The sequence below is a fragment of the Bos taurus genome, chromosome 26 (assembly GCF_002263795.3).
Source record: "Bos taurus isolate L1 Dominette 01449 registration number 42190680 breed Hereford chromosome 26, ARS-UCD2.0, whole genome shotgun sequence".
Taxonomy (NCBI): Eukaryota; Metazoa; Chordata; class Mammalia; order Artiodactyla; family Bovidae; genus Bos; species Bos taurus.
In genome coordinates, this window is record NC_037353.1 from 45,461,985 (window position 1) to 45,484,265 (window position 22,281).

At 41.0% G+C, this 22,281-nt stretch overlaps 1 protein-coding gene across 5 annotated transcripts in view; it reads left to right on the forward strand.

Annotated features, from left to right (window-relative positions):
- The window catches only part of FANK1 (fibronectin type III and ankyrin repeat domains 1), a 110,661-nt gene that overhangs the window by 67,222 nt on the left and 21,158 nt on the right, over positions 1 to 22,281 (forward strand). For 3 of the 5 annotated variants that reach the window (XM_015460780.3, NM_001003904.3, XM_059881751.1), the window contains 1 exon segment: positions 21,857 to 22,034. In XM_015460780.3, the coding sequence (XP_015316266.1) occupies positions 21,857 to 22,034 (178 nt within the window). 5 annotated transcript variants of the gene reach the window in all.

Here is a 22,281-nt window from a genome sequence, read left to right on the forward strand (position 1 = left end):
CCTCCTCCCTCCTCCCTCCCCATACCACCCCTCTAGGTCATCCCAGTGCACTAGCCCCAAGCATCCAGTATCGTGCATTGAACCTGGACTGGCATCTCGTTTCGTACATGATATTTTACATGTTTCAATGCCATTCTCCCAAATCTTCCCACCCTCTCCCTCTCCCACAGAGTCCATAAGACTGTTCCATACATCACTGTTTCTTTTGCTGTCTCGTACACAGGGTTATTGTTATCATCTTTCTAAATTCCATATATATGCGTTAGTATACTGTATTGGTGTTTTTCCTTCTGGCTTACTTCACTCTGTATAATAGGCTCCAGTTTCATCCACCTCATTAGAACTGATTCAAATGAATTCTTTTTAATGGCTGAGTAATACTCCATTGTATATATGTACCACAGCTTTCTTATCCATTCATCCCTCTTACACTGTTGGTGGGAATGCAAACTAGTACAGCCACTATGGAGAACAGTGTGGAGATTCCTTAAAAAACTGGAAATAGAACTGCCTTATGATCCAGCAATCCCACTGCTGGGCATACACACTGAGGAAACCAGAAGGGAAAGAGACACATGTACCCCAATGTTCATCGCAGCACTGTTTATAATAGCCAGGACATGGAAGCAACCTAGATGTCCATCAGCAGATGAATGGATAAGAATGCATTTCTTTTTCTATGGGATGGTCTTGATCCCTGCCTCCTGTACAGTGCCACAAACCTCCATCCGTAGTTCTTCAGGCACTCTGTCTATCAGATCTAATCCCTTCAATCTACTAGTCACTTCTACTGTATAGTCATAAGGGATTTGATTTAGGTCATACCTAAATGGTCTAGTGGTTTTCCCTACTTTCTTCAATTTAAGTCCGAATTTGGCAATAAGGAGCTCATGATCTGAGCCACAGTCAACTCCTGGTCTTGTTTTTTCTGTCTGTATAGAGCTTTGTCTTCGGCTGCAAAGAATATAATCAATCTGATTTCGGTATTGACCATCTGGTGATGTCCATGTGTAGAGTCATCTCTTGTGTTGTTGGAAAAGGGGGTTTGCTATGACCAATGTGTTCTCTTGGCAAAGCTGTGTTAGCCTTTGCCCTGCTTCATTTTGTACTCCAGGGCCAAATTTGCCTGTTACTCCAGGTGTTTCTTGACTTCCTACTTTTGCATTCCAGTCCCCTATGATGAAAAGGACATCTTTTTTTTTTTTTGGTGTTAGTTCTAGAAGATCTTGTAGGCCTTCATAGAACTGTTCAACTTCAGCTTCTTTGGCATTAGTGGTTTGGGCATAGATTTGGATTACTGTGATATTGAATGGTTGGCCTTGGGAATGAATAGAGATCATTCTGTCATTTTTGAGATTGCATCCAAGTACTGCCTTTTGAACTCTTTTGTTGACTATGATGGCTACTCCAATTATGTAAGGGATTCTTGCCCACAGTAGTACATATAATGGCCATCTGAATTAAATTCACCCATTCCAGTCCATTTTAATTCATTGATTCCTGAAATGTTGATGTTCACTCTTGCCATCTCCTGTTTGACCACTTTCAATTTACCTTGATTCATGAACCTAACATTCCAGGTTCCTATGCAATACTGTTCTTTACAGTGTTGAATTTTACTGGATGAATGAATGTTTTAAGAATTTTCTTACACATGTGTATATAAACAACACGTTAGATTATTTTGCATATTTTATAAGGTAATATAGTGGATATGAGCTGAAGTTAGAAGCACAGTGGTTCCAGGTATAAATAGAATATATTTATTTTTATATATAATATTGTCATATAAATGAAGCTCAGTCTATTTATTTGCTCTCTTGTTGAGATGGCTATTTCCAGTTTTTCATTAATATGCTATTAATAATGTGAAAGTGACTTTACCTGTGTGTGAATATGTTTCGTATGACACCTGCTTTGAGGGGTTGATAATCTTGCTTACCTGATGTGAGAAAATCAGTCTCCCCCATAGCGTTAGTACATTGAAATAGGCTCCTTTTAAAGGAAATTTTGCAGTATGTACCAAAATTAAATATATATACATTTAAAGACTCAACAGTTTTACTTCCAGCAATTTGTCTTGTAAAAATACTTGCATCACTATGTAAAGTTAAATGCACAAATTTTTTTTTATTGAAGTATCATCTGTAATAAATGATAGAATACAAAGAGAAGTTTGTCTTTAAAAATTGCATTAGTTACATGTATTAATATGCAAGAATCTCAATCTGTTAAATGAAAAAGGCGAACTTCAAAACAGTACCTTGAGTATAATGCCATCTTTGTAAAATTTTGCATGTTTGTCAAAGAAATCATTGACTTTTCATCAAGTTATTGCTGGTAATCATCTCTGGGGAGGAGATTATGAGAGAATTTTATTTCCTGTTTCAGTATTTTTGTATTGCTTGACTTTTATTTTTTAAGGAAAAATGATGACTAGGTATTTTATATTATTAATAGAAAAAATAATGCTATCACTATTTTGGGGAAAATGTGCTTCATTGAGAGAATTGTTTTTCAAAGTTTCCAATGAATGGGCTTCCCTGGTGGCTCAGACAGTGAAGAATCTGCCTGCAATGTGGAAGACCTGGGTTCGATCCCTGGGTTGGGAAGATCCCCTGGAGGAGGGCATGGCAACCCACTCCAGTGTTCTCGCCTGGAGAAACCCCGTGGACAGAAGAGCCTGGTGGGTTGCAGTCCATGGGGCTGCAAAGAGTTGGAACCACTGAGCACTAAGCACAGCACAAGGCATGAATAACTCTTTGTTTCTCATTTGAGATAGTGTAGCATGCTTCTTAGAACTCATCCTACGGGATGGTGTTTATCACCTTCATTGTTGAAGTTAATACTTGAATGTCTTCCGTGGCCTAATTTTCATTTGTTGAGTTATCTTGTAATTTTGGTTTTGAAACAGATATACCTTTATATATTGGGTTGGCCAAAAATTTCATTTAGGTTTTTCTATACGATGTTACTTACGAAAGTTTGTGGTTTAAAGACAATTTCAAGTAGACATCTCCTAAACATTTTTAGGAAGTTTAGGAAAGGCAATGAAGGGTAGGGGCCAGTAGGTAGGTGTGAGAAGAGGGGGAGGAGATTGAGGGAGGAAGTTGGAAAAGGTTGAAGAGCGAAGCAATACCTGACGGGAAGATTAAAAAGATTTATTTGTGTTCAAGCTGAGATCAAAGCTGTACATTTGTAACTAGTGCAGAGAGGGGAAGTAAATCTATTTTCAAACTGTTTCTTAGACATCGGAGGAGAGACTTTTTGGAAAGAGAACTATAACATACTAGCTGCCTTTGAATTTTATTCGCTGAACAGATTTACTTACTGTTTACAACGAAGGACCTGACAATGAATCTTGGCTGTTAAGACATGGTTAGAGGCGAGAAGCAAATGAATATGAAAGCAATCCTATAGCAGAAGCAGGGGATTTCTTATTCAGGACATTATTCTGATAAATGCAAAGAACAGTGACCATTATTTATAATTAGTACTTGATTTATGACCCTGTTTCTTTCTATACTGTCTGCAAAAGTACAATTTATTTTTCTGTGTGCACCCTGGTAACCTGTTTAGAATGAGTCAATCTGGAGACATTTCTGGTAAAAAAAAAAATTTGTTTTTATAAGTTAAGTTCATCCAACATTTCTGTTTATCCTTCTTATTGCAAACCATTGCAGTTGGAGAACCAGCGACATAGTTATGTTATAAAAGAGCCTCATTTGGAAGAGCACAGTATGTGGCAAATATTATGTATTGATGTATAATGAAAATTGCAGTGATTTCATTAATAAATTACAACTCCTAAAGATCCCTATTTATCAGCTATGTTGATAATGAGGGTTGAATTTTTCCCTGAAGGCCTTCATATCAGTTGGGCCACTCTGTTCCTTTTAAAATTATCTCATTCATTTTTAGGTTTGCATTGGCATTCCAAGGTTGTGCCGCATGTTTCTGTCAACAGAGGTGGGATGATAAGCCCCTTTTCTTACTGTAATCTCCTTCATTGTCCTTTCTGGTTGCATCACTGAGGCATGAGCTCAAATGTCCCTTGGTGCCTTGGTCCTTTTCCTTTGGAGCAAGGGTCACAGTCATATGAATTGCTTTGGGGTCTCTTGTCATACGTTGGAATCTGCTGCAGGGCCAGACTCAGCAGAGATCCACCTGAGAACTGGATCCACCTGTCTCGTGCCCCCGTACTCGTAATACTGAGCAGGGTGACGACCTCGCCGTAACATGCAACCGAAGATACGACCAAAGAACAGAGAGTGGTTAGAAAAAGGGAGATTGGCAGGAGAGGAAACAGAAGGAAAGTGGTGGTTGAGGGAAATTTAAGACCACAGCCCCTGATGTCATCACTTTTCAAACTGCACGATGCACTACAAAGCCATAGGATTTCAAAGATTTTCATGTCGATATGCTTTATTCCATTTTATTTGTCTGAATAAGGGGCTCATAATGACACAGTTGATTTATGTTAGGAGCTGGACTGAGTTAGTTTGTATAGGGCTGCATGGAAGGCACTGACAGTCAAGAGCCAGGTATCCTATCCTATGGGATGACTCACATGAACTAGGAGATGGGTAACGCAATGACTTGTCCTCACTAAACAGAAGCACTGGAGGCTTCTCTTTCCTAGTGGAAGTTTCTATCTATTTTTCACACTTACTGGTAAATAATGTACAGTTGAAGTATGGATAAGCATTGACAGCTGTGGCATAAAATATGGTAAGTTGTATATTGTGAGTTAAGGCATTATCTTTAATGCTTAAATTATTCTCAACATATTAAGGATCAATACAGAATCCCTTGAATACTTGAATAATGTCAGATTAGCTTGAACCAGACATTAATTGAGTAGTGTTGGGGGTGGAAAGTGAAGGGAACCTCAGTTTATCTCCTCAAGGAGCTTAGTCTGTAATTTGGATTGAAGTTGTCATTGGAATGTAGAAAATATCAAAGACGTATAACTCCCAAGGATTTCTGAATTTGAAACTGGACCTTGGGAGTTATATAACATTTTAATGTAGTTCTAAAGTGTAGGTTACCTGGATACCCAGTTACTTGGGAGATGAATAAGACAATAAGGATATAAATATTGAGACAAAGATATATACAGGCACAAGACAAACATTTTTGGCCAACCCAATGCAACCCATGCATGGTACACCCATGCATGCAGCACCTTGTTCTGTTATTCTTTTATTAAATAATTCAGACCTAACATATCTAAAATAATCACACGCCACCACTCAGCTTAAGAAACAGTGTTACCAATAAAATTATTTTTCTGCCATTCCATTACTTTTTCTTCCTCCTCCTTTTGATACAGTTTGTCTTCTCAAGCTTTATGTAAACTCTATCATTCTGTACATACCATTTTACAGTTTGCTTTTGTGATTCAACCTCTCCCCACTCGGATTTATTAATGTAGATATGCTTATTGTAGTGGTAAAGAATCTGCCGGCCGGTGCAGGAGATGTGGGTTGGATCCCTGGGTCAAGAAGATCCCCTGGAGAAATAAATGGCAACCTACTCCAGTATTCTTGCCTGGAGAATCTCATGGACAGAGGAGCCTGGCAGGCTACAGTCCATGGGTCACGAAAAGTCAGGCATGACTGAGTGACCGAGCACACACGCACGCATTTAATTGTAACTTTCGTCTTGACTGCTGTACAGTACTCCACTTCATCATTGTTCATAATACGTCCAACCCTCTTCTGCCAGCCATTTAGGTGGGTTTCAATCTTTCCCCACTGCAGAGCTGCTGTGGACATTGTGCCTCAGGGGCTGTGGCTGGGAGTGAAGATCCCATTTCCTGGACTTGACTTCTCTTGGCCGAGCTCTTCTCTGAATAGATGTCTCAGCTTGTGCTTCCACTGGCACTTTAGGAGTGTTGCCCTTGTTTCTCTTTTCTGCCACTGGCAGATTTCAGTTTTTGTGAGTTTGATTTAATTGCAAAGGTCTGATCATTGAGGTGGTGTGTGCTGCATTGGGATTCTGCTTGGGCTGAGTGGCTTGGTCAGATCCGTTTGTGGTGGTGTTTTCTTAAGAATGTATATAATCTGCAAAAGTAAACAACCCCAATAAAAAAATGGATAGAGAACCTAAATAGAAGATGTACAGTTGGCAAAGAGATACATGAAAAGATGTTCCACGCAGTTAATTGTTAGAAATGCAAGTCAAAATTACAATGAGGCATCATCTCACACCAGTCAGAATGCCCATCATCAAAAAGCCTACAAGTAATAATTGCTGGAGAGGGTGTGGAGAAAGGGGAACACTTCTACTCTACTGGCGGACATGTAAATTGGTGCAGCCACTGTGGAAAACAGTATGGACATTCCCTAAGCTAAAAATAGCTACCATGTGATCCAGCAATCCCACTCCTATGCATGTATCTGGAGAAAACGAATTTGAAAAGATACATGACCACGTGTGTTCATAGCAGCATAATTTACAAGATCTGTGACATAGAAGCAGTCTATATATCCATGAACAGATGAATGGGTAAAGAAGATGTGGTATACGTACACAGTGGAATATTACTCAGTCATCAAAAGAATGAATAATGCCATTTGCAGCAACATGGGGTGGACCTAGAAATTGTCATACGAAGTGGAGTAAGCCCGAATGAGAAAGACAAATATTGTATGATATTACTTATATGTTGAATCTAAAGTATGATGCAAATGAACTTATTTATGAAATAGAAACACATAGAGAAAACAAACTTTGGTTACCAAAGGGGATGGCCAGGGTTGTGGTGGAGCTACATTAGTAGTGTGAAATTAGCAGATACAAACTGCTATATATAAAGTAGATAAACATTAAGGGCCTACTGTATAGCACTTGTTCAGTTGCCAAGTTGTGTCCAACTCTTTTAGACCCCATGGATTGCAGCGTGCCAGACTCCGCTGTCCTCCACTACCTCCTGGAGTTTGCTCAGATTCATGTCCATGAAGACGGTGATGCTATCTAACCATCCCATCCTCTGCCGTCCCCTTCTCCTCTTGCCTTCAATCTTTCCCAGCGTCAACACAGGCAACGATTATTCAATAACTTGTAATAAACTATAATGGAAAAGAAGGTGAAAAAGAAAATTATATATATATATATATATACATGAAACGGAATCGCTTTGTACACCAGAAACTAACACAAGGTTGTAAGTCGACTATTTCACTTAAAAATACAAGCTAAGCAGATGCACCGTGATTACTGTCCCTTCAGCACTGTCCCGTCCCAACGTCCTGCTGGGCCCTTGGAGCCACCCCCCACCCCCGCCCTGATGGTACCTGTGTCCTTGGGACACAGGGTCGGTGTCCCACCAATGTGCTGAGTGAACAGATGTAAACTTATTCCTTGGAAATAAATGTGATGTGCAATATCTGCTTGACACCAAAATGGTCAATAAATTGAACCAGACAGTAATTAGTCTGTCTCATGCTATGAAGCACCCACACTGAGTTATTCTTGGTTCATTTTTACAGACTTGTTTCTATTATGGACAAACAAGCTCAGAGAGGAAGAATTAAGACTGGTAGTTTTATCTTAGCTGAATTTTGTTTTCATAAAGATAAGTGAAAGTGCGCTATTCCATTTTTCTTATTCAATGCTATTATGACATTAAAATCTACGCCCAAAATCAGCCATACTTCTACTGCTCTAATTGCCTTTCATTTTTCTAAATTCTTTTTCAGTTCTTCTGTTCATGTGAATCTGTAGATTTTGTGATTATAATCAGAGTCTATGCAGATTTGTATTCCTCCCCCAGCATATCAAACACACTTACATTAGTGTATATTTCTCCATGTGTCTTTTTAGTGGCTAGATACTCTTGCATTTAAATGATGTACTACGGTGGATGTAACAAATTCTATACTCTTGGCCATTTGTATTCAGTTTTCATTATCAGTGATGCTAAAGTGATTCTCTTGGCTTTTATGTAACTTATGCATCTCTGTATTTAAACATAGGCAGGTAGTCCATTGCATACAGAGGGTTTGCGGGCCTGGTTCTGGAGTCACATTTCCTGGGTTAAATTCTTGTTCTGTTGCATATGGTGTGCCCTCCCTGGAAAGTCATCTGACCCTTGAGTGTCTATGGTGCATCTCTAAAATGGGGAGATTCAAGTAGCTCCACAGGTTGCTATGAAGATTAAATGATAAAATAGAGGAAAGGTGCTTAGGACAGTCTGATACAAAGTGAAAGCTCATTAAAATTTAGCGATTAAACAGCAATATGCACAATAGCCAAGGCATGAAAGCAACCTAAATGTCCATCAACAGAGGAACGGATAAGGAAGATGTGGTACGTACGCACAATGGAATACCGCTCAGCCAGGAAAAAGAATGAAAGAATGCCATTTGCAGCAACATGGATGGACCCAGAGATTATCCTACTGAGTCAGACAGAGAATGACAAACACTGTATGATGTCACTTAGATGCGTAATCTAAAAAAATGATACAAATGGATGGACCCAGAGATGATCCTACTGAGTCAGACAGAGAATGACAAATACTGTATGATGTCACTTAGATGCGTAACCTAAAAAATGATACAAATGAACTTATTTATAAAACAAACTTACAGTTACCAAATGGAAAAGGAAGGAGGGGTGAATTAGAATATTTTGTTGCTGCTGTTCAGTCTCTCAGTCGTGTACGACTCTTTGTGACCCCGTGGACTGCAGCACACCAGGCTTCCCTGTCCTTCACCATCTCCCAGAGCTTGCTCAAACTCATGTCTGTCGAGTCAGTGATGCCACCCAACCATCCTGTCCTCCGTCATCCCCTTCTCCTCCTGCCTGCAATCCTTCCCAGCATCAGGGTCTTTTCTAATGAGTTGGCTGTTTGCACCAGGTGGCCAAAGCACTGAAGCGTCAGCTTCAACATCAGTCCTTCCAGTGAATATTCAGGGTTGGTTTCCTTTAGGATTGACTGGTTTGATTTCCTTACTGTCCAAGGGACTCTCAAGAGTCTTTTCCAGCACCTCAGTTGAAAAGCATCAGTTCTTCAGCACTCAGCCTTCTTTACATGCCTCTCATATCTGTACGTGACCACTGGAAAAACCATAGCTTTGACTATACAAACCTTTGTTGGCAAAGAAATGTCTCTGCTTTTTAAAATGCTGTTTATGTTTGTCATAACTTTTCTTCCAAGGAGCAAGTGTCTTTTAATTTCATGGCTGCAGTCACTGTGTGCAGTGACTTTGGAGCCCAAAAAATAGTCTGTCACTGTTTCCATTGTTTCCCCATCTATTTGCCATAAAGTGATGAGACCGGATGCCATTACCTTAGTTTTTTCAATGTTAAGTTTTAAGCCAGCTTTTTCACTCTCCTCTTTCACCTCCATCAGGCTCTTTGGTTCCTCTTCAGTTTCTGCCATTAGGGTGGTGTCATCTGCATATCTGAGGTTATTGATATTTCTCCCGGCAATCTTGATTCCAGCTTGTGCTTCTTCCAGCCCGGCATTTCGCATGATGTACTCTGCATATAAGTTAAATAAGCAGGGTGACAATACACAGCCTTGACGTACTCCTTTCCCAATTTGGAATTAGTCCATTGTTCCACGTCCGGTTCTAACTGTTGCTTCTTGACCTGCATACAGGTTTTGCAGGAGGCAGGTAGGTGGTCTGGTATTCCCATTTATTAAAGAATTTTCCACAATTTGTTGTGAGCCACACAGTCAAAGGCTTTAGTGTAGTCAATGAAGCAGAAGTAGATGTTTTTCTGGAATTCTCTTGCTTTTTCTATGATCCAAGGGATGTTGGCAGTTTGATCTCTGGTTCCTCTGCCTTTTCTAAATCCAGCTTGTACATCTGGAAGTTCTCAGTTCACATATTGTGGAAGCCTAGCTTGAAGGATTTTGAGCATTACCTTGCTAACATTTGAAATGAGTGCAATCGTGCGGTAGTTTGAACATTCTTTGGCATTGCCTTTCTTTGGGACTGTAGTGAAAACTGACATTTATTTCTTATTTATTTAATTTGGAAATAACTGATACACACTACTATATATAAAAACAGATAAACAGCAAGGGCCCACTATATAGTTTGGGGAACTATATTCGGATCTTTTAATCTATAATGGAAAAGAATCTGGAGAAGAATACGTAGATAAACCTGTGTATATATGTATATGTGCACGCGTGCTCAGTTGCTTCGGTCACGTCTGATTCTTTTTGACGCTATGGACCCCAGCCTTCCAAGCTTCTCCGTTCATGGGCATCTCTAGGCAAGAATACTGAAGTGGGTTGTCACGCCCTCCTCCAGGGGATATTCCTGATCTAGGGATTGAACCCGCATCTCTTATGTCTCCCGCATTGGCAGGTGGATTCTTTACCATTGGTGCCACCTGGGATATATATAATAACTGTATCACTTTGCTGTGTGCCTGAAACCAATGCAGCATTGTAAATTAAGTATGCTTCAATACAAAAAATTAGCTATTAAATAATCCAGATCTTAGGGGGAGGGATGGAGGTATTAATAGGTGGAAGCCTAGATGAAATAAGGTTGACCATAATGATGCTGATAACTGATGAAGCTGGGTGTCAGGCACAAGGGGCTCACTACACTACACTTTCAATTCTTTTATGTGTTTGAAATGTTTTAATAATAGAAAGTGAAAGTGTGCATAATACGAACATTTTTTAGTCACTTTTAAATTTATTATTTTTTTTGCTTTTAGTTATCTTCTTCAGACATGTTTCTTGGAGTGGGGTCACCAGGTGGGATATTTTTACGATCGCTGTTTTGAATATGGCCGAATTGCTTTAGTAAAAGATTGTATGGTGCTATCCACAAGTAAGCCAATTTTATCACAGTCTCAAACAGCATAAGGTATTATCATTACGTGTTTGTCACCCAATTTTATCAGTAAAATTGCATCTCACAGTTATTCCCCCCACTTTTAAAGTCAAGCAGAAACTGTGAGCATTTTGTTTTTAATTTTATTTATTTTTGGCTGCACTGGGTCTTCATGCTGTGTGCGGGCTTTCTCTAGCTGGCGAGTGGGGGCTACTGTGGTTGTGGGGCTCAGGCTTCTCATTGCAGAGGCTTCTCTTCCTCTGGATCTCGGGCTCCAGGGTACGCGGGCCTCAGTAATCCCGGCACGGGGGCGCAGTAGTTGTGGCATGTGGGCCTACTTGCCTCACAGCGTGTGGGATCCTCCTGGACCAGGGATGGAACCTGTGTCTCCTGTATTGGAAGGCGGATTCCTTACCACTGAGGCCCCAGGGAAGCCCGAGCATTTTCTTAATTGTGGTTCCTGCTGGTTATCATTTGCAAAAAAACTATCTGCCCCTGTCCTTGGTCCTTTTATCTGTGAGGATTTGATAGGATTCATTGTATGAAAGCCATATATAATGGTTTGGCGTTAAACTCACTGAAACTATCATATTTCACTTAAAAATTATGTATTTATTTTAATTGGAGGCCAATTGCTTTACAATATTGTGGTGGTTTCTGCCATACATGGCCATGAATCAGCCATGGGTGGACATGTGTCCCCCCTCCTGACCGCCCCCCCACCTCCCTCCCCAGTGAACGGAGGAGCTGTCATCACTGTTTGGTATCGTGATATTTGACTGAAAAATCCCTTCTTTCATATGTATCCACAGCAAACATGCTTTTTGACACTTTCACAACCCTAGGTGTAAGGATGATTATGACCTCTGTGTCTTACTGATTTGGAATATGTTCCTGATTTATGCTTGCTATAAACGCATGGTCAAGCCATGATGAATTGTTCCGAGGTGGCAGCTACCACTGTTCTTTAATAGCAACCCCCCCACCTGCTGTCACCTTCGTCGTGGGCCACCTGCCACCAGAGGCCAGGCTGCAGATGTCCCTTGTCAATGCAATTTGACCTCCGTAAATTTGCAGGTGTCTCTGGAAGGACAGAGAAACTGCCACCCTGTTTTTATGGTATTCCATATGTGTAATGAACATACTCAGATTGGCTTTCTCTCTTTTTCAGTCCCTACTTTTCATGGTGCTGATGACAATTGGTAATTCCAATACAGATCATGATCACAAATTCTCTCCATAGTGTCTTAAAATACGGTCAGTTGCTTATCATTAATATGCTGAGTAATGTTTTATTCACTCATCTCTTGAGACTCCTCCTGTGGGGGCTGGCACATTTCTGTTATATTATCACAACCCATGTATTTAAACTTTTTAAATGTCAAGGCCTAATATTATACAGTGGTTTATTTAAACTTTATATTTTTCTGTATTTAAATGTATGACTTGTAAATGATAGTTTTTTAAAATGGATTTCTGGCGTGTACTAGAGAGCCACATTTTATTCCATCTTCTTAACCGTAGAGACTGAACAGTGACAGTGAATGAAGCCCTCTCTATTTCAATTTCATGTTATTTATTACTTGACAAATGGCAAGAGGGGCATAAAATTGTTTTATTTGTCAGATTTGCATAAGAAGTTTCTTACAAAAAGCTTTTATAGTACACAACATACATAAATTCTTACATAATCATCCTTTTGAGATTAGCCTTATAGTTTTTTGCTGTTTTTCCTTTCTCATTTTTTTGGGAAAAATGTTTGGGTATATATCTGTATCTTTATATTGTTAAAGTATAATTGATGTCTAATGTTATGTTTCAGGTGTACAACATAATGATCTGACATTTGTATACATGGCAAAATGATCACCAGGTTAAGTCTAGTTAACATGAATCATTATATAGAGTTATAAGCATTTCCCCCCCTTCTTTTCTTGTGATTTTTAAGATCTGCTCTTGAAAGTGAAAGTGTTAGTTGCTCAGTCATGTCTGACTTTCTGTGGTCAGACCCTGTGGGCATAGCACGCCAGGCTCCTCTGTCCATGGGATTCTCTAGGCAAGAATACTGGAGTGAAAGTGAAGTAGCTCAGTCGTGTCCAACTCTTTGTGACCCCATGGACTGTAGCCCACCATGTTCGTCTGTCCATAGGATTTCCCAGGCAAGAATACTGGAGTGGGTTGCCATTTCCTTCTCCAGGGGATTTTCCCGACCCAAGGATTGAACCCGGGTCTCCGGCATTGCGGGCAGACGCTTTACCGTCTGAGCCACCAGGGAATCCCAAGAATACTGGAGTGGGTTGCTATTTCCTCCTCCAGGGAATCTTCCCGACCCAGGGATCAAACCCAGGTCTGCTGTGTCTCCTGCATCGCCAGGCGGGCTCTTGACCACTAGTGCCACCTCTACCCTGCAGTTCAGTTCAGTCGCTCAGGCGTGTCCGACTCTTTGCGACCCCATGGACTGCGGCACAACAAGCCTCCCTGTCCATCACCAACTCCTGGACCTGGCTCAGACTCATGTCCATCAAGTCGGTGATGCCATCCAACCCTCATCCTCTGTCGTCCCCTTCTCCTCCTGCCCGCAGTCCCTCCCGGCATCAGGGTCTTTTCAAACGAGTCAGCTCTTCGCCTCAGGTGGCCAAAGTACTGGAGCTTCAGCTTCAGCATCAGTCCTTCCAATGAATATTCAGGACTGATTTCCTTTAGGATAGACTTTATGGCTCTCCAGCTTTCAAATATGCAATATTAACTATAGTCACCATGCTATATGTTACATCCCCGTGACTTAATTATTTTGTAGATGGAAGTTTGTAACTTTTGACCCCCTTAATCCACTTTCATTCCCCCCCACCCCACCTGGCCTCTTGCAAGCACCAGTCTGTTCTCTGTTGGAAAAGTTTTAAGGTAAGAAAAATTTGCCATGATGGAAAGAAATTACCAGTTGTTTTATAGGAAAGATGCAAAATTGAAAGTTTTTTTTTTCCTTTTTGTTAGTAATCTTTAGAAAAGCTAAACTTTAAGCCCGAGTTTATGACATAAGATTATGTGATTGGCTAAATTTGGATACTGGTTTTCAGACTTAAATAAACAAAAGCACATTTTAAAAGATCTGATACTTATAATGAGGAAAAATAGAGTTCTAAAACTCCTGTATAAAAAGCATCTAAATTGTGTCTATGCCTATGTGTTTGTATGTGTGTTGTATGTGTATTTTATAAAATTATGAAAACAATTCCCCAAATAGTGTTTCTATTTAGATAAATATAAATGCAAATGTGGACATAAACTTCTTGGCTAAATAAATAAATACCTAAAAGGTGGGCTTTTGAGTTTTCCAAAATGTTGACTGTAGTCAGTTTGGGAAAGATGTATTATTACTTACGAGAGCTGGTAGGTTCATCTCAGGGTACAGTGAGTCAGAGCTATTGACCTAGAGGTACTTACCTCCCCTTGCAATTCCAGCTTCACTGTGAATCCTGAGGATGACAAGATTTAAGAATAAAGAAATCTGTTCATGTATTGGGAGTAGACTCAGTTGAGTATACTTTCCCTACAGGGTGCCTATTCCTTGCTCTGGTACAAAAAACCAGATATTTATAAGTTGTATCACTGATTATTTTACTCACATTTGAGAGCCTTTCCTCTGCATTTCATGCTAAACATAAGGAGGCACCTGGCTGGTCTCCTACCCACTTCGCAGGGTCAAGGTGAACATCACCAAACCCCTCTGCCTGTGGTCCTCCTAGACCATCTAATCCTCCTCTTTATGGACCAAGTTCCTGCCAATGAACAGCCTTCCTGACCCAGGGCTGGGAGGGAGCCCCCCTCCCTTCCTTCTCCGGTGTCACATCCCCAGCCTTCACTCATTCAAATAATGACCTGGTTCATTATCTCCCTTTCTCTTGTTATTTCCTTTTGCTCATTTAAAAGTGTCCTTGGAGTTCAAATGAGTTCCCAATTTAACCCTGATTTAAAATGAGTGGCTGGAGGAAACCTGGAGATCTAACCAACAGTATATTTTTTTTTTTACCCCAGGGTCTGCATATCACGTCTCTGTTCCTAAAGTTAAAAAGTAAAAGTCGCTCAATCGTGTCTGACTCTTCACAACCCCATAGACTATATAGTCCATGGAATTCTCCTGGCCAGAATTCTGGAGTGGGTAGCCTTTCCCTTCTCCAGGGGATCTTCCCAGCCCAGGGATCGAACCCAGGTCTCCCGCATTGCAGGCAGATTCTTTTACCGGCTGAGCCACCAGGGAAGCCCAAGAGTACTGGGAGTGGGTAGCATATCCCTTCTCCAGTGGATCTTCCCGACCCAGAAATCGAAACGGGGTCTCCTGCATTGCAGGCAGATTCTTTCCCAAGTGAGCTATCAGGGAAGCCCCTCTGTTCCTAAGAGACAATTTAATACAATTTTGAAAAGCCAGGTGGGCTGTGTTTTCATCATGATTCTTCCAGTTAGCACTTTGTGACCCTGGGCAAATTAACCCTCTCTGCGTCTGAGATTTTTTTTATTGTTGTTGTTTAGTTTCTCAGTTGTGTCCCTGACCAGGGATCAAACCTGAGCTCCCTGCACTGGCAGGCAGATTCTTTACCGCTGAGCCACCCGGGAAGCCCATCTGGGTACTGTCTGGCATTCATGGTTTTCTGCCAGAAGCAGCCCTTGTGTGGCTGGAGATGTGGATCTTGTTAAGTCATGCTTCACAGTAAAGAAGATGGAGAGCATCATGCGGGTTAGTGCACTAACTTTTGGGGTTCCCGGCGAGTCACGTCTTGTCTTGGGCTCGGTCAGGTGGGCTGCTATAATGGCTGTGCCTCCACGCAGTCTTCATTCACGAGTGCTGAACCTGGGAGAGGTTGTGGAGTTGAGAAACTGGAATCACTTCTTTAAAAAGTAACAATAAATCAACTTTCTACACACCACACCTTTTCCAGGGTACCGGAGCTGGAGGGGGTGATGATGAACAGGGAGGGTTCTGACCCCGTCTCGTCCCTGCAGCTGGCAGTGGGCACACTGCTGGGTCGGGAGGCAGTGGAGCATCCGTGGCCATGCCAGGCTGATGGATAGAGGCCTCTGGTTATTTGCCCATCAGTGGTAAAGAACAAGGCGTGAGAAACACGCAAAACCGGGCATGTTGTCTTTTTGTTTCTCATATAAGTCTGTGAACCATTTGATTTGCCCCTTTTGAAACTGGGCATTCATTTAGATTTTCTTACTTTTTTTTTTTTTTTAATTTTGTCTGTACTCAGTCTTTGTTGCAGTGAGCAGGCTTCTCTAGTTGTTCTGTGAGGGCTGAGTTGCCCCACGGTGTGTGAGATCTTAGTTCCCTGACCAGGGGTAGAACCTGCATCCCCTGCTTGGGAAGGCGGATTCTTAACCACCGGACCACCAGAGAAGTCCCAAGAATTTCTTACCTTTCTTGATTTCCAATGGGATCATTGATTTTTTTTTTTGTCTTTAAAAAAAATATTGAAATTAGTTGATTTACAATATTGTGTTCATTTCAGGTATAAAGCACTGTGATTGTTACACACACATACACGCATATATATTCCACAGATTGTCTTCCCTTAACAGTTATTACAGAATATGGAGTTGAGACAATCCTGTGGTATACAGTAGGTCCTTATTGGTTATCTGTTTTATATATAGTAGCATGTATATGTTAATCCCAATTTTTTAAGCTGGATGTCTCTGGAACTGAAACTGTACTCAGCTTCTACTTATTGGGAGGGTAATTCATAACAGTCTGCCCATCCTGGTCTCTGCAAGGTTTAAGGAGCCTCTGAATAGTTTTAGGAGGCTCTGACAAAGAAAAGAGCTGTTCAGTTAACAATGTCACAATGAAAGGCACCATGCTGTTCCGCAGTCAGAGTTGCAGAAATTGAATGAAATGACTCATGTTGAAAGACCTGTGTCCCCGACATGTGGTATGTGATCATTAGTTCCTCTCCCCATGTGTTTGAATTAGTATTTAAAACACTGAACTACGTTTCGCTAAGAAAACCAATAGCCCCACAAAAGTGATGTATATCATTTATTTGTATAGTTATTTCTTAAAAATAGATATTTCAAATACACCAAAATTATTGAAAATCGTAATATGCCCCAGTGGGCCACCTAGGTTTCAAAGGTTAATGTTTTGCCATATATGCCTTAAATTCTCAATGACATGAAACCTTACAAACGCAGTGGTGAGTCACCCTCCCGCCCCAGCTTACCTCATCCTTTCCCTGGCTCTTTTTAAGAGCGCTCTCTCCTGGCGATGTACATTTGTCAGTGTTTTCCAACTTTCACTGTATCTCTATATTTATAAACTATAGTTATAGTTGTGTAGTTTATATATAGTGTTGTACGTTTTAAAAAGATACATACAGACAATGCAGTGTATCCTCTGAACCTGTGCTTTTACACACTCATTTGAGATTTGCATTGCATGGAAAACTACTTCCTTTTAGCTGCTGTGTGGGCTTCCCTTGTAGCTCAGTGTGTAGAGTCCGCCTGCGATGCAGGAGACCTGGTTTCGATCCCTGGGTCGGGAAGATTCCCCCGGAGAAGGAAATGGCAACCCACTCCACTATTCTTGCATGGAGAATCCCACGGACAGAGGAGCCTGGCGGGCTACCGTCCATGGGGTCACAAGAGTTGGACGCGACTTAGGATACCATTGGTCTGGAATATCCCATAGTTTATTTAGATGCTTCTTATATATTGTCACCAAGCACTGTTTTCATCTCTGATTCAGAGCCAGTATTCAAACCCAGCTTTCTCTAATTCCATCAAGCAATGCGTTCAATAAATACTAGGAAGAAAACATTTTAAAGAATGAGCTTGCAGACTGCCTGCTAGATCTCTGGGATCTAAATGTAAAGGAAATTGGCTGTCCATCCTCCTGGCAAAGCAGGATCAGGGCAGCCTTGTCTTGCTGGGAGAAGGCAGTTGGTATGGGGATACACTGCAGGAGGCCCCGGGGTCCCAGATGTGGTGGGTCACTACCTGAGATATTGGCTGAAGGGGAAGCAAAAGATCCTTTCTTTATGGATAATAAATATTGGGGAATCAATGACATTAAAAAAATTAGAGTGTAGTTAGTTTACAATGTTGCCTTAGTTGCAAATGTACAGCAAAGTGGTTCAGTCATACATTTGTTGTTCAGTCGTTCAGTCGTGTCCAAGTCTTTGAGACCCCATGGACTGCAGCATGCCAGGCTTCTCTGTCCTTCACCATCTCCTAGAGTTTTCCCACACTCATGTCCATTGAGTCTGTGATGCTATCCCACCATCGCATCCTCTGTTGCCCCCTTCTCCTCCTGCCTTCAATCTTTCCCAGCATCAGGGTCTTTTCCAATGAGTTGGCTCTTCACATCAGGTGGCCAAATTAGTGGAGCTTCAGCATCAGCATCAGTCCTTCCAATGAATATTCAGAGTTGATTTCCTTTAGGATTGACTGGTTTGATCTCTTTGCTGTCCAAGGGACTCTCAAGAGTCTTCTCCAACACCACAGTTTGAAAGCATCAATTCTTTGGCGCTCAGCATTTTTTATTGTCTAACCCTCACATCCGTACATGACTACTGGAAAAAATCATAGCTTTGACTATACAGACCTTTCTGGAAATTCATGTCTCTGCTTTTTAATATGCTGTCTAGGTTTATCATTGCTTTTCTTCCCAGGGGCAAGTGTCTTTTAGTTTCATGGTGCAGTCACCATCCACGGTGATTTTGGAGCCCAAGAAAATAAAAGTCTGTCACTGTTTCCATTGTTCCCCCATCTATTTGCCATGAAGTCATGGAACCTTATGCCATGATCTTAGTTTTTTGAATGTTGAGTTTTAGGCCAGCTTTTTCACTCTCTTCTTTCACTTTCATCAAGAGGTTGTTTAATTCCTCTTTGCTTTCTGCCATAAGGCTGGTGTCATCTGCATATCTGAGGTCATTGATATTTCTTCTGGCAATCTTGATTCCAGCTTGTGATTCATCCAGCCCAGCATTTCTCATGATGTACTCTGCATATAAGTTAAATAAGAAAGGGGACAATATATAGTCTTGACGTATTCCTTTTCCTATTTGGAACCAGTCTGTTGTTCCAGGTCCAGTTCTAACTGTTGTTTCTTGATCTGCATACAGATTTCGCAGGAGGCAGGTAAGGTTGTCTGGTATTCCCATCTCTTGAAGAATTGTCCACAGTTGGTTGTGATCTACACAGTCAAAGGCTTTAGCATAGTCAGTGAAGCAGTAGTATATGTTTTTCTGAAATTCTCTTGCTTTTTATATGATCCAATGGATGTTGGCAATTTGATCTCTGGTTCCTCTGCCTTTTCTAAATCCAGCTTGTATATCTGGAAGTTCTCAGTTCACATGCTATTGAAGCCTAGCTTGAAGGATTTTGACCATTACTTTGTTAGCGTGTGAGATGAGTGTAATTGTGTGGTAGTTTTTACATTCTTTTGCATTGCCCTTCTTTGGGACTGGAATGAAAACTGAGCTTTTCCAGTCCTGTTTTTTCCAGCCACTGCTGAGTTTTCCAAATTTGCTGGCATATTGAGTGCAGTGCTTTAACAGCATCATCTTTTAGGATTTGAAATAGCTCAGCTGGAATTCAGTCACCTCTACTAGCTTTGTTCATAGTGATGGCTTCCTAAGGCCCACTTGACTTCATACTCCACGAAGTCTGGCTCTAGGTGAGTGATCACACCATCGTGGTTATCTGGGTCATGAAGATCTTTTTTGTTTAGTTCTTCTGTGTATTCTTCTTAATATCTTCTGCTTCTGTTAGATTGATACTGTTTCTGTCCTTTATTGTGCCCATCTTTGCATGAAACTGTTCCCTTGGTATCTCTAATGTTCTTGAAGAGATCTCTAGTCTTTTCCATTCTATTGTTTTCCTCTGTTTCTTTGCATTCTTCACTGAAGAAGGGACTTCCCTATAGCACAGATGATAAAGAATCTGCCTGCAGTGCAGGAGACCTGGGTTCAATCCCTGGGTCGGGAAGATCCCTTGGAGAAGGAAATGGCAATCCACTCCAGTATCTTGCCTGGAGAATCCCTCAGACAGAGGAGCCTGGTGGGCTACCGTCCATGGGGTCACAAAGAATTGGACACGACTAAGTGATTAACACACACACTTAAGAAGGCTTTCTTATCTCTCCTTGCTCTTCTTTTGAACTCTGCATTCAAATAGGTATATCCTTCCTTTTCTCCTTTGCCTTTTGCTTCTCTTCTTTTCTCAGCTATTTGTAAGGCCTCCTCAGACAACCATTTTGCCTTTTTGCATTTCTTTCTCTCGGGGATGGTTTTGATAACCACCTCCTATAAGGTGTTGTGAACCAGCAATCCACATTTCTGCAGGCACTCTGTCTATCAGATGTAATCTCTTGAATCTATTTGTCACTTCCATTGTATAATCGTAAGAGTGTGTAGATGTTAATTCCCAAAGTCCCAATTCATCTCTTCTCTCCCTATCACCTTGGGTAGGTAAAGGTTTGCTTCCTATTTCTGTGGGTCTCTTTCTGTATTGTAAACAAGCTTACTTGTATCAGATATTAGATTCCACTTGGAAGCGATATCATATGATAGTTGTCTTTGTCTGATTTTCTTTGCCTAATATGATAACGTCTAGGTCCCTCCACTTTGCTGTAAATGGCATGGTTTCATTCTTTTTTACGACTTGGTAATGTTCCATCGTGTCTACGTACCATGTCTTCTTTATCCACTCCTCTGCTGATGAGCACTTAGATTCCTTCCATGTCTTGGCTGTTGTGAATAATGTGGCTGTGAACATTGGGGCACATGGATCTTTTCGAGTTAGAGTTTTCTCTTGATAACAATGGTAGGTTTTGAGGCCTGAAAGACTCTGAGGGACAGGGAAAGGTTTGAAAGGAAGTGTGAGTCAAGGGCCCAGCCCTAAGGACCTAAAAATCCAGCAGGGGAGACGAAAGTAACATGAAACAGAACAACTGGGTATGGAACAGCTTGCTGTGTGCTGTGCCCCTTGTCATCTTTTACAGAAATGAAATATCCTCTTTTTCTCCACATCTTGACTTCTGCCTCAACAATATCTTCTGGAAATACTTTTAAGGCATCTAGTGCAGAACAAATGTATTTTTAAAGGCCATGTAATATTCCATGCTATGGACATACCATCATTTATTTGACTATTCTGTTGTTAACGGGCTATCTCCTTTTTTTCACTGTAATTGGCTAAAAGCTGTAGTAGTTAATGTCCTCATACTATATATATGTCCTGATGTGCTCAGATTTCTGCGGGAGAGTCTACCAAGACTGGCATGGTGGCAGAGGAGGGTGTGTGTATTTCTAATTTTAATAGATGCTGTCTTATTGCTTTCTAAAAAGGCTAGGATTCATACTCCACACACCATCCCACCCCAACTGATGTATAAGTGTCCTTTCCCCTCATGGTCACTTTTAATAGTTCTGAAGTTCTTTTTAAGTGTCTGACGTTGTTATCCATTTCAATGGCTACTAGGCAATATAAATATCTTCTTGGAAATTGTTGGTTATCTTTACTATCTTGTCTACTGCTCATCTTTTGCCTGGTGGTTATTATTACCCTTTCGGTTTTCCCCTTGGTTAGTTTGTAAGAGCTGTTTATATAGAATCGGTATCAACCCTTTGTCCTCTGTGTTACAAATATTTGGACCAGTGCTTTCATTTGTCTACTGACTTTGCTCACCAGCCAATTCATGAAGGATGGTAGCGGCAAACTGTGTTTCATCAGCTCAGAGAACATCCTAATTTGTTCCATAAGTTAACCAACCTTTTGGAAAGGTCCGTGGATGAAGTGTGAGGTCGATGGGTAAGATGCAGTCACCTCGTTGATGAACGTGGCAGCTCACTGCATCAGCTGAATTTTCTATCACTTAACGGTTTTCCAAGGTTCTTCAAACCATAGGGAGACATACCTACAGTATGCCTGATGTAGAGGAAAACACAACTGATCTTTGAGCAGCTATAACGCACTCAGCCAGTCTCTCTTGTCCTTATGGGAAAAGAGCCCTGAAATACTGTATCGTTTTTCTTTTCTAGAAATCGCATCATCCTCAAAGCCTCATCCGCCTGTTGTGGGCAAAGTGACTCATCACAGCATTGAACTATACTGGGATCTGGAGAAGAAAGCAAAGCGGCAGGGACCCCAGGAACAATGGTTCAGGTTTTCTATCGAAGAAGAGGACCCCAAATTGCACACTTACGGTATCATTTATACGTAGGTGCAATGTTGAATTGCTTAATATTTTGCTTTGGTTTCTTGATTAGCTGGATTGGTTTCTGTTGTCTCCAAGAAGACTTGTTTTTTGAAATTAAAAGGATGAGAGAGCATCATTTGCATCCACTCTTTCTGTGAAGGATGAATTTTGGAAAAGAAGGGTGAGCAGTCGCTTTGAAATTAAACCTCCTAGACCTCTGAGAGCTCTGTAGGCTTCTGAAATATTCTAAGGGTGTATATTTCAAAT